Source organism: Bombina bombina, chromosome 4, assembly GCF_027579735.1.
Source record: "Bombina bombina isolate aBomBom1 chromosome 4, aBomBom1.pri, whole genome shotgun sequence".
Classification (NCBI taxonomy): Eukaryota; Metazoa; Chordata; class Amphibia; order Anura; family Bombinatoridae; genus Bombina; species Bombina bombina.
The window spans coordinates 610,213,054-610,226,430 of record NC_069502.1 but is presented as its reverse complement, the minus strand read 5'-3'; the positions used below and the strand labels follow the sequence as shown (position 1 = coordinate 610,226,430).

Here is a 13,377-nt window from a genome sequence, read left to right as displayed (position 1 = left end):
TCCATATTTACCAACATTTCAAAGTGTATAAGTAAAGCTCAAAATTAAATAACTCTAAATCTTTCTATTCATAATATATTGATTTTCCTTTTTTTTTTCCTCGTTGTTTTTATGTTCCTAAACTCGTCTGAATCAGGCTTAGCTTAGAATAATATGGTATGGTATCTTCAGCAATGCAGAATCCCAGACCTTTCTCTTCCTATTTTATTCCCTTTTTAACTTCATACCATAAAAATCTTCTTATATATTTATTTGTAAAATATTCACTATATCATAGTATAGGTCCATCTGATTCTTCAATTGATAGTGAAGTTTTTCCATTGATACTAAGAATTTTATTTGTGTCTTCCATTCTGTTATTGTGGGAGCTCTTTTCTCCTTCCATAGTCTAGGTATCGTCTGCTTGGCGCTGTTCAGGAGAATATACAATGCTTTATCATGTAATGTTGATATTTTTGGTGCGGTCCGGCCGACTGACTAGACTGTCCCTTTAAAGTCTATGGGCACTCCATTTGTCTTTAATCTTTATAATTCCATATAAAGCAGCTATAAATCTCACTTTCAGAATATGAAACTGTACCTGGGGAACATATTTAAAAAAATCAGATATCTATTTGATATGTCTCAGTTTTGTTGCTATATCACTTTAAATCCCATTAAAGTCTATGGACATTCCATTTTGTCATTCATGCTGGTCATTCCTTTTAGTAATTTCCCATTGTTCTTTTGCAATTCCAGATAACAGCTAGCCTGTTATGTGGAATTGCAAAAGAACAATGGGAAATTACTAAAATAATAAAAGGAATGACAAGCGTGAATGACAAAATGGATCCCTTAAAAAAATAGAACACTTATGAGTTATACATGATGCAGGGTGTGCAGGGAGGAATATGAATAGTGCTGTCCAGAAACACAATACATGTTCCTCCCTGCAGCATGTGTAACTCATAAGTGTCCAGGAAAACAAGGCTGAGGTGGCAACCCGGTGCAAAATAAATAAAAACTTGAATTAAAACAAATATTGGGCTGCATGTGTAATCTCCCACACCCAGGTATTCATGCTTCTAGTACATATCTTCTACGGCACAAACGATGTTCCTAGTATTCAGAGCTGTTAAATGAAAATCTCAAAATCTCTGGCTGGCTGATATAAAACTCTAATCAGAATCCCAGCTTCTTGCTTCAAGAAAAAAACATGAAAACACGTATTCTTTGCACTCTTTTGCCACATTCGTGCTTTTTTCATCTTCCACATAAAGCCCAAATAACAAATCCTTCTGGCCAAGCATTCAGCTACGGGATTAAGTAAAATAAACACACAAAAAAAAGTGTCTTAATTTGAGTCGCCCGCACATCTGCTTCCTCAACTCCTTTAATCATGTGATCACTGCAGTCATGTGACTGCTGTGACGTCAGAAGGTCCTTTACTGGATGGAATCTAGCCGCTACCGTGCTGAACACTGTGTTGTAGTTGTTGCTGTGCTGTGTGTTGAGTAGTTATTTTGTGTTATATACACACTAAGCTCTGCTTGTGTGTAATAGCTGTCACTATTCTGAGGATTTTTGTAAAAAGTGTGATTTTGTTTTTGTGTATTGCTTTCCCATTGCTAGTGATTTGAGGAAGTATCTTTTCAGACAGTATAGGGATGTTAGGTTTGTTTGCATTGTTTCTCCCTATCTAAACCCGTTCTTATTTACTTTATATATAACTTTAATGTTCTTACAGCTTTAGTGTGTTTTTCTGTACTTTGCAAACGTTCTTGAAACTAGATCGTTTTAATTCGTGTGCAATAGTATATTTTTTGTTTGCTCGAAGTCATTACTTTGTAATTAACTTCCTTGTTTTACCCTTGTAAAATTGTATCCTCTATTGAGTTTTCCTATGCCAGCCGCGGGTTTTGCATAGCTCTAGATGTGACTGTGCTGTGTTTATATCAGCATCTGCTGAGTGTGCAGTACTCATTATCAGTGGGTAAGTGCTAGGCTTTGTAGAGCTTAGCAATATTATATAGCTTATCTCAATATCTGTTTAATAACTGATGCCTCTGTAGAGCTTCATATGTGTTCTGGCTTTAGAATAATAATAATTGACAATCTTGCACAATACACATTATCAGTGACTAGTATTTATAACTTCTCTCCAACCAGAGCAGTAGTTTGTTTGTTTACATGATGTTTGTTTGTAGACCCCTTGTGCTATGCTTGATTGCATGTGGTCTGTGTTTGACCTCCCATAATGAGGATATATTACTGAGTGTAGACTTCATGCCTCTTTCACCATGGGCAGAGGAAGTCTCTCTCTCTGAGATCCCTTATTTCCAGTCTCCAGATGTTTTCCAGGACCCGCACAATTGCTCTCAACTTCTCCCTGAATTTGCTAATGTCAGTGCTGCGCTCAGTGGGTGTCTGGTACTGAGAGCTAGACCAGCCCGGCTTTGTCAAGGCTGCTACCAAAACTACGTGCAACTTGTAGGAATCATGCAGAAGATAAATCAGAAGTTTCAGGTTTGTTAAAGGGCATTGGGGAGGTTAATGGGAACCTATAGTGTATAACAATGATTGAGGGGGAAAAAGCCTTCTTTTATAATAGAATGTGGTTATTCAGTTCTTCTCTTTAAAGGGACATTCCGGTCAAAATTTAAATGCACATAGATGAATTACATCTTTGAATAGAAACATATTTGCAATATAGATGTATTGGCAAAAATGCTTCTAGAAAAAGGTATCACTGTTTTAGTGCTAACATTTTTCTCTGCGTGTGAAGCATAACTAAGTATTCTCAGTGCACCAACATTTTAAATACTACAGCTGTTCAGAGCTCCAATGGGGCTTGTATCATGTCAGCAATTAACAAATTGAGTCATTACCAGGTGATACAAGCACCTTAGGCTATCTGAGCAAGTGCTGTGTTTAACGCCTTAACGACCAAGGACGTGCCAGGCACGTCCTACAAAAAACGGTCATTAATGACCAAGGACGTGCTTGGCACGTCCTCTGGGGTTACAAGCGCTGGAAGCGTTCCTGAACGCTTTCAGGGTATTGCAGCAATGCCTCTATTAAGGCATCGTGCAATACCCTTTTTAAGCCGAGAGGGACATCTGTAGATAAAGGGAAGGAGAGAGAGGGATTTATAATTATTGGGAAAGGGATCTGGGAGGTGGAGGGGTAGGGTATTGAGGGCGGGGGACAGCTACACTACAGAAAATTGGGTTTTTTTTTTTTTTTTTATAAAAAAAAAGTGCAATTTTTTTAGTAAACTGGGTGCTGGCAGACAGCTGCCAGTACCTAAGATGGGGGCCAATAGGTCGAGGGGGAAGGCTTTGAGAGCTGGTTGGGGGGTAATGGGGGATCCTACACTTCAGAAAAAATAAAATTATAAAAAAAAAACACCTTTATTTTTATACTGGCAGAATTTCTGCCAGTACTTAAGATGGCAGTGACAATTGTGAGGTGGGGGAGGGAAGAGGGCTGCTTGAGAGGGGTCATGGAGGGATCAGGGGTGGGATGTGTCAGGTGGGAGGCTGATCTCTACACTAAAGCTAAAATTTACCCTACATGCTACCTAATTAACCCCTTCACTGCTGGGCATAATACAAGTGTGGGGCGCAGGGGCATTTAGCGGCCATCTAATTACCAAAAGCAATGCCAAAGCCATATATGTCTATTTCTGAACAAAGGGGATCCCAGAGAAGCATTTACAACTATTTCTGACATAATTGCCAAAGCTGTTTGTAAAATACATACATATATGTGAAGGGTTATTCAGGGATTCCTGACAGATATCGGTGTTAAAATGTAACCATTGCTAATTTTGAAGAAAAAAAAAGGGTTTGTAAATAGCAAAGTGCTACTTGTCCTTATTGCCCTATAACTTGCAAAGAACATGTAAACATTGGGTATTTCTAAACTCATGGCAAAATTTAGAAACTATTTAGCATGGGTGTTTTTTGGTGGTTGTAGAGGTGTAACAGAATTTGGGGGTCAAAGTTAAAAAAAAAAGTGTGTGTTTTTCCCCCCCCAATGTTTTCTTTATATTTTATAAAAAAAATTATATAGTAAACTTATAACATGATTAAAATAATGGTATGTTTAGAAAGTCCATTTAATAGCGAGAAAAACGGTATATAATATGTGTGGGTACAGTAAATGAGTAAGAGGAAAATTACAGCTAAAAACAAACACAGCAGAAATGTAAAAAATAGACATGGACCTTAATAGTAAGAACATTAAAAAATGGTCTGGTCACTAAGGGGTTAAAATGCTGGTGCACGATGGATACTTAAAGGGACACTCAATCAAAATTAGACTTTCATTATTCAGATAGAGAATGCTATTTTAAACAACTTTCCAATTTACTTCCATTAACTAAATGTGCACAGTCTTTTTATGTTTAAACTTTTTGAGTCACCAGCTCCTACTGAGCATGTGCAAGAATAAGTGTGTATGCATTTGTGAATGGCTGATGGCTGTCACATGGTACATGTATGCATTTGTGATTGGCTGATGGCTGTCACATGGTATGGGGGTGGTGGAAAAAGACCACTTTTAAATCTGTCAGAAAAAAATCTACTCATTTGAAGTTCAGACTAAGTGCTATTGCATTGTCTTGTTATCTGGCATTTGTTGATTATGCAAATCTGTGTTGACTGGTCCTTTAAATACAACTTTGAAACAGCTATAGCTTTTATTAGAAGCATTTTTGCTAATACATGTATATTACAAAAATGCTTCTGTTCAAAACTGAAATGCATCCATGAGGATTTCAATTTTGGCTGGGATATCCCTTTAGGACTAGGCTTTGACTATACTTCCTATGATGCCCAGGTAAGTTTATCAAACTAACCATGCTCAGAATCATGGCTGCTACCCTTGAGGACTGAAGTTATACATACTCTTCTCTGTATTACCAATTAAAGGGAATAAGTCTTAAAGTCAGGTTGAAAGACTGATTTTAGATTTTGTCTCAGTTAAAAGGACACTGTAACCAAATTTTTTCTTTTGTGATTCAGATAGAAAGTTGCTTAAAATGTCATGCTCTAATTTATTCCTATTATCAAATGTTCTTTATTCTCTTGGTATCTTTATTTGAAATGCGAGAATGTAAGTTTAGATGCCGGACCATTTTTGGTGAACAACCTAGGTTGTCCTTGCTGATTGGTGGATAAATTCATCCACCAATCAAAAACTGCTGTCCAGAGGACTGAACCAAGAAAAAAGCTTAGATGCCTTCTTTTTCATATAAAGATAGCAAGCTAAAGAAGAAACATTGATAATAGGAGTAAATTAGAAAGTTGCTTAAAATTGCATGCTCTATCTGAATCACGAAAGAACATTTTTGGGTTCAGTGTCCCTTTAAATTATTGTATCTCACTGTCCATTAGATGCATTACAAATGCAATAATCTGAGAAGATGCTAATTAGACGGGGAAAACTCTGGGAAAGTTATTTTACTCTTGGCAGCATGAGATGGGCACAATTTTTATTAGATATTGTATCTGAAATGTTTTGTGTGAGATACCTAAAAATTAGTATGTTACGTTTTAATATACTGAAATCAAAACTTGCAACTTATTAAAACATACATACTAATTGTAAATGTATATATTTTGTGGAGAATTGGACGCTCATCATACTGTTTTGTTTTCACTAAGAGACCACATCCTATGCTATCAGGCTGCTTGTCAGATGACATATTAAAAGGCAGATATTTGTCACATGCTATCTGTGAGAGCTTATAATTGCTTGGGGCTTGAATTTTCTGACCTTACTCATTTTAATGGCACTGTCCTAAGACTGTAAATAAACATTCATTCAAAATATCTCTCTGAGGTATGATGTACTTAAAGGGACATTCCAGACAAAATTGGAATACACTTGAATGTATTTCAGATTTTAATTAGAAGCATTTTTGTAATATATGTATTAGCAAAAATGCTTCTAATAAAAACTATAGCTGTTTCAAAAGTGTATTTAATTATGAACCGTGCACCAGCATTTTAAACGCAGCACTGTTAATTACTCAATTTGTTAATTGCTCACATGATACAATCCCCACTGGTGCTCTGAGCAGCTGTAGTGTTTAAAATGCTGGTACATTGAGAATATCTAGCTATGCTTCACATGCACGTGCAGCAAAAATGTTAACACTAAAACAGTGCTAACTTTTTCTAGAAGCATTTTAGTTAATACATGTAAATTGCAAATATGTTTATATTTAAAGATGTAATTTATCTATGTGCATTTACATTTTGACTGGAATGTCCCTTTTAAAGGGTCAGTCTACTCCAAAATTGTTTTTGTTTAAGAAGATAGATAATCCTTTTATTACCCATTCCCCAGTTTTACGTAATCAACACAGTTATGTTAATACACTTTTTTCTCTGTGATTGCCTTGTATCTAAGACTCTGCAGACTACCCTTTTATTTCAGTTCTTTTGACCACTGATCAGGAAGTTATACTATTTAAAAAATTGTAAATCAAAATCCAAAATGACAACAGCAACATTCAATATACTTTTAAAAAAAAGTCTTATTACATATAGATCAAAGTAAAAAGGTAAAATTTCAGGACACAACAGTTATGATGTAATACGTTTGTAGGCTAGTCAAATGGAATAAAACTTCTCTATGCATTTCTTACATATACATTATATGGCCAAAAGTATACACCTAGTTGTCTAAAATGTCTTTGTATCCTATAGCATTAAAGAGACAGTCAACACCAGATTTTTGGTTTTAAAAGATAGATAATCCCTTAATTACCCATTCCCCAGTTGTGCATATCCAATACAGTTATAATACACTTTTTACCTTTGCAAACTGCCCACGTATTTCAGTTCTTGCATTTTAGCCAATCAGTGCTCACTCCTCGATAAATTCACATGCATGATCTCAATGTTATCTATATGAAACACATGAACTAACGCCCTCTAGTGTTTAAAATGCATTCTGCTTAGAGGCGGCCTTCAAGGTCTAAGAAATTAGCATATGAACCTCCTAGGTTTAGCTTTCAACTAAGAATACCAAAAGAACAAAGCAAGATTGGTGATAAAAGTAAATTGGAAAGTTGTTAAAAATTACATGCCCTATTTGAATCATGAAAGTTTATTTTGGACTTGACTGTCCCTTTTTAAGATTCCCTTTCACTGGAACTAATGGGCCTAGCCCAGACCCTAAGAAGCAGCCCCAGAACATTATTGCTGCGCCACTGAACTTTACAGTAGGCACTATGCATTTCGGTATATAGAGTTCTCTTGTTATGTCACACTCGGCCTCTTCCATCAAACAGTGGAATGTGATTCATCTCTCCAGTGAACATGTTTCCAATGCTCCATAGTCCAGTGGCGGGTGCTTGGCATTTTGTATGTTGAAATTGTGCTAATGTTTCCAAGTGCAGTTTGGAGCTCTGTAGTGAGCGATGCAACAGATAATGGGCAAGATTTATGTACTACACTCTTCAGCACTTGGCAGCCCACTTTGTTAGTTTGCATGGTCTGCCACTTTGTGGCTTGGCTGCTGTTGATCTTAGATGCTTTTACTTCACAATAATAGCACTTAGTAGGGCAGATATTTCACACACTGTTCTCCAATCCGTGCTCTAGCCACAAAAATAAATTGTGTGAGAGCCATATGGCTAGAGTGCTTATTGGAGAACAGTTCAAACTGTTAGCTCACCAACTTTTGAAGTGAATGGCTGGAGTGCAGGGCATTTGTATTTCATATCTATATTAAAAATAAAGCTATTGCACATTTTCATTACAATTGATTAATTAAACTCCATCTAAAATATCACTAACATTATGGATCTGTTTATACAAAGGGGATAGTTTACCATCACTTTTAAATTGAAGATGTCATGTTTTATTGTAAGCCGTTGACGGCTGCTTGCAGTTCAAACCCTTGCCTGTAAATCTGGTTATCACTAGCGTTAGCTCTTTGAGTGATAAGACACTGCATTGTGTCATGAAGAAAACCATTCAATATTTTAGACATACCGTATTGTTGCTGTTATTTAGATTATGAAAATTAAAAAAAATGAAAGTTTGTCAGTTGGTATAATCCATGTTGTATGCTATTGCCCTGGCTTTGAGAACTGTATCAGACTAAAATAAAATGTAATAATATGCATGGTTTAGATGGAAAGAGGAAGGTGAGTAATACAAGCTTAGGGTATTTGTTTTGCAATATTCCACTTAGTTCTCCAGTCGTTGGAATATGTGGAGATGATCACATAATATATAAACAAATATGGGTGGAAATAGATCACTGTTCCCTAGTCAGGGGAGGACATTTACTAGACCACTCATAGATAGGGGGGGGGAAGCCCAATTTTCCACTGCAATTTCAACAGAGAGAACAAGATATTTGTTTTTTTTTAAAAAATAGACTTGTTTGATATGTTAATCTAAAGGAAGATAACAGAAATGTATTTACTGTCCCTTTAACAATTTGCAGTCATTTCCTTTTGAAGATGGTAACCCACGATTAAGAGGGGGAAAGGGACATGCTTCAATAATGTCAAAGCCAAGTAGTAAACAGATTGCAAACAAATGCTCAAGCTTATAAATAGTTATATGGAGATGGGTGGCAAATATTTGAGTGCGTGCCTAATTTGGTGATAACCTTTTAAAAAGATGCTATCTTGTGCTAATGGTATAAACCCCCCCCCCCAAAAAAAAAAAGATGTTTAATCATTGATATATACCATAGCAGCAGAAATAATTTATTAAGTGTAATTGGAGTAAGTGGTACCAAGCAAATTTGTTTGGGGTTCAACCTTGGGCACTCATGCCATAGATTTTCCACCCTGCACTAGAGTTTGTACCCTTTGTTTCTGCTTATTTTCTCCATGCTACTTTTTTTCCTGCACCTACATAATAGGCTATCTGCCTATTTGCTTTCAGCCAACCATAGATCTAGCAATGATCTTGACTTCATTATGCATATTGCTTGTTTCCCTCCTGTCTTAAACGCTACTATGCTCTTGGAGTGCTGGTCAGTTTCAGCTACTCTACATCAGAGATCTGCAATGTTTTTCTTCTACCAAGTGTCTTCTTCCACTATGATTATAATCTTCCCTTATATAAATAACAAGTATTATTATCAGCGTTTCATTTCTATTATCATTTACGTATCTTGACAGAATACCTCTGACAGTTGTGCAAAAAGCCTCCTGCAGTCTGACCGGGTTCAGTTGCTTGTGATTATGAATGAATTCTTTGAGCAAACATGGTCGGATTCCAAGTGCACACGTATGTATTCTCATTGTTATATGTTTATTACCCTTTAGATGATAAAAAGTAAAAGAAACTGCATTTGTAAACAGAAATACCCACATTTTCTAACACAGGCAAACCAATACACAACCATAACAGTGTGGGAGATGCTAGGGTTCATTGGGTCCCCTCTTACTGAGCAATTTCTAATTCTATGAACATGGAATGCACCCTGCTGCCTTATCGTGGATAACTCTGCTACATATCTGTACCTGATTGGCTTTATCAGATGACAACTGCAAAACAATTTAATTTATACTAACTTTATGACCATGACTAGCCTTGTTTGTGGATTAAAGCCCAGATTGTCTCCTCCAAATATGGCAAATGGTGGTTAGAGTTTGGCTAATAATAAAAAAATGCTGTATAAAGAATATTAATTTGTTTTAAAATGTTAAGACTGGGATGATATAATATTCTATCTACAGCAACACAACATAAATGTCTTATAATTACAAGATGTTCACTGACCCTCCTTAATGTATTTATATTATACTTGTCTGTAAGCAATTAATTTAAAAATAACTATACCATATTTAAAGGGACACTGAACCCAATTTTTTTCTTTCATGATTCAGATAGAGCATGCAACTTTCTAATTGACTCCTATTATCAATTTTTCTTCGTTCTATTGCTATCTTTACATGAAAAAGAAGGCATCTAAGCTTTTTTTGGTTCAAAACTGTGGACAGCACTTTTTTATTGGTGGATGAATTTATCCTCCAATCAGCAAGGACAACCCAGGTTGTGCACCAAAAATGGTCTGACATCTAAACTTACATTCTTGCATTTCAAATAAAGATACCAAGAGAATGAAGACAATTTGATAAAAGGAGTAAATTAGAAAGTTGCTTAAAATGTCATGCTCTATCTGAATCACAAAATAAAAAATTTGGGTTCAGTGTCCCTTTAACAGGCTAATACTTCCCACTTACCTATAATTTAGAGCTTATGGAGAAGGTGGATTTCTTGTTTCTTTTAATTCAAATTGTTACATGGGTCAAAGACAAACGGTAAAAGGATCTGCACTGCTGGTGTGGTATGCATTTATGTGCACTGCTGGTGTGGTATGCATTGATGTGCACTGCTAGTGTGGTATGCATTGATGTGCACTGCTGGTGTGGTATGCATTGATGTGCACTGCTGGTGTGGTATGCATTGATGTGCACTGCTGGTGTGGTATGCATTGATGTGCACTGCTGGTGTGGTATGCATTGATGTGCACTGCTGGTGTGGTATGCATTGATGTGCACTGCTGGTGTGGTATGCATTGATGTGCACTGCTGGTGTGGTATGCATTGATGTGCACTGCTGGTGTGGTATGCATTAATGAGGTACAACTTCTTCATGTATCAGGTCTCTGAATGCTGAGCTCTAGATCTTGATGACTTTGTTGTGTGATTTCCCTGTGTCCCTTCACTCATAAGTGCAACTATGTTATCAAATTAAAAATGCAGTGAATATCTTTTGTAAATGTATTTTCTGAAACACTATTACAGTCTTTAAACAAGTGTTTTGTATGTGTAAATATTGGTTTAGCACAAGTAAATTTTATTTTGGGTGAACACACAAGTAGATTACAATTGAGTTGTTACAGTTTGCTCAAATCAAGTCTCTAATATTATTTTATATTAATGGGACATTATATTTAAAATTTAATAACCGAAATATGCATAATTAAAATACTCTGTAATACACATTATTTTGCATGATTTTCTTGTAATTTAACTCAGAACATTGTTTCCATTACCCCCTCCCCAAAAAAGTTGGAGCGCATTTTTTGGAATGCAAAACCCAGCTTGTTTATATTATGTCCATAATTGGCTATGGTAAAGGAATTAACATGAACGGGACATTAAAGACTAAGGGCCAGATTACAAGTGGAGCGAAAATATCGTAAATTTGCGCTGGTATTACAAGTTATCCGCAATGCAAACGTGACCTCGCATTCACATTGCTGGGAAGCATTATGCTCACAAGAGCGTGATTCCATAAGCTCCAATGGGATCCTTGTTTTCATGCCATAAGACACGGCATGAGAGCTAGAGCAGTGAAGGGGTATGTCGCGCAGCAATGGGCAACACATTGTAAATATGTATATAAAGGCACTTTTCAGTGCTTTTTTTTTTCTAACACCCCACACCTGCACACTTTAGCCCCAAAATACTGCCTGTGCAGTTATTTTATTAAAACATAAAAATGCTACAATTTTTTTTTAATGAAATACAAACCACTGTATTTTGGGGGCATATGGGGCACATTTATAAAATTAACTAGAGATCTGATCTCTGGTTAATTTTGTAAGCACTAATTGCTACCGTGAGCTTGCGGTAGCAATAACCAGCCACTTGTAAGGGCTGGTTATTTATCGCATGCCCGCAATAAAATAGCGCTCCACTTGTAATCTAGCCCAAAATACATTCTATAAGTAGAGTATTTAAGTTATTACCATCTTGTAAAACAGAAGAAAGCAGCTTGTATAGTCATAAATGGAGTAGCAGTCTATTGTGCTGTTAAACGCAGACTGGGTAATCAAAGTGTCCCAGCCCACTCAGCTACTCCTGGTATCGGCTCCACATATCACACTTTCACTTTTCTCCAGTGTTAAAAAAGATTTTTTTAAAAACATCAAAGTGTTTAAAATCATTAATATTACACATGCAGTAGCAATGCTGCAAAGCGTTTCTCAGCTGGTGTTCTGTTTCATCACATGTGAGAAACGTGTCTGCATCTAACAGCACACTGGAGTGGTGCTCCGTTTGTGAGTATACAAGCTGCTTTCTTCTGTTTTAGAAGATTGTAATTGTTTGACTGTTCTGTACTAGGAGGCTACTTCTACTGTTTTTGTATTTCAGAGTTTTGCTTAAAGGGATAGTCTACACCAAAAAGAGACTTACTTTATTGGAATCCTTGCCCATTGATGACACTGTAGAACATTATCCGAAGGAGCAGTCATTATTTCTAAGCAGTCGGAAAAAAAAGTTTCTCTTACTCTCTGCCAGCCTTTTAGAACAAGAATCGTTGCTGTCTATATCCTGGATCCCTGCAGTCTAAATCGGCTGAGTGCCCAGTTTAGAGCAGGGACAACAGCTGTATATTTGCAGGGTGCAAGAAGTGGCACTATCTGCCTGAAGACTTAGTGATCATGCGCAAATCAAACACCCTCAAGCATGGGAGCGAGTGCTCATGAACAACCGCTACTCCTTTGTACATGATGAAGTCACTGAAAAAAGTAGTCCGGCTGCCATTTTAAAACGGCAAATGATGTAAAGGAAAGGGAAAAAGTATTAACTCAGTCCAATGAAATGAGTGTGTAACCCAGCAGTGTAGTATGAAAGTAGGCACTGCACAAATCGTGGTGCAGTATTAGTGAAACATGATAATTAAAGTCACAACACTGTTGTAAAGTGATAAATGCGTTAAACCCATTCAATAAGGTAAAGTACAGCAGTCACGTACATCCGTCCTCGGTGTCAGTCTGGAGTGTTCATACACTAGCGAGCAAGGTAGCTTTACGGAAAAGAGGCAAGTTTGCCTGTCAGCGGCTGCTGTGTGTGGTAGATGTGACCGCACCTGATCAGCTGTCCATAGCCGTGCCACGTCCAAGCTCCTCCTATTAGTGACGTCAGAAAGGCACGGCAGGTAAGAGTAGATACTCGCGTGAAACAGGGGAATGCATAAAAAAAAACACATCACTGCTGGGAACAGAGCTGGGTGCTCGTTGCAGGGTTCCGGTCCTCTAAGCTAGCTCAGCCGTAGACGTATACAAGGAAAAAAAAAAGTGAGGGCTCACAGTAACTGGTAACCATTGTGGTTTATTTAAGCTGCTAAGGTGAAGCACTATTCAGTGTACAAGACAGGTGCAAGGGATCTGACGTGTTTCGCGCATGCTCAGATGTGTGTGTGTGTGTGTATGTATATATATATATATATATATATATATATATATATATATATATATATATATATATATATATATATATATATATATATATATATATATATATATATATATATATATATATATATATATACATACAGGTATATCCAGCTCATACAGCGGGTTAGGGACCGGAGCCCCGCTGTAAAGTGAAAACCGCCT

The 13,377-nt window shown here is 36.8% G+C and overlaps 1 protein-coding gene across 1 annotated transcript in view; it reads left to right on the top strand.

The window, feature by feature from the left end:
* The first annotated feature begins 1,428 nt into the window (after positions 1-1,428).
* Positions 1,429-13,377, top strand: part of OSTM1 (osteoclastogenesis associated transmembrane protein 1) — a 59,467-nt gene continuing 47,518 nt past the window's right edge. Inside the window, exons 1-2 of the mRNA XM_053710607.1 lie at positions 1,429-2,505; positions 9,143-9,251. Of these exons, the coding sequence (XP_053566582.1) occupies positions 2,170-2,505; positions 9,143-9,251 (445 nt within the window). The 5' untranslated portion in view covers positions 1,429-2,169. The remainder of the gene's footprint in view (positions 2,506-9,142; positions 9,252-13,377) is intronic.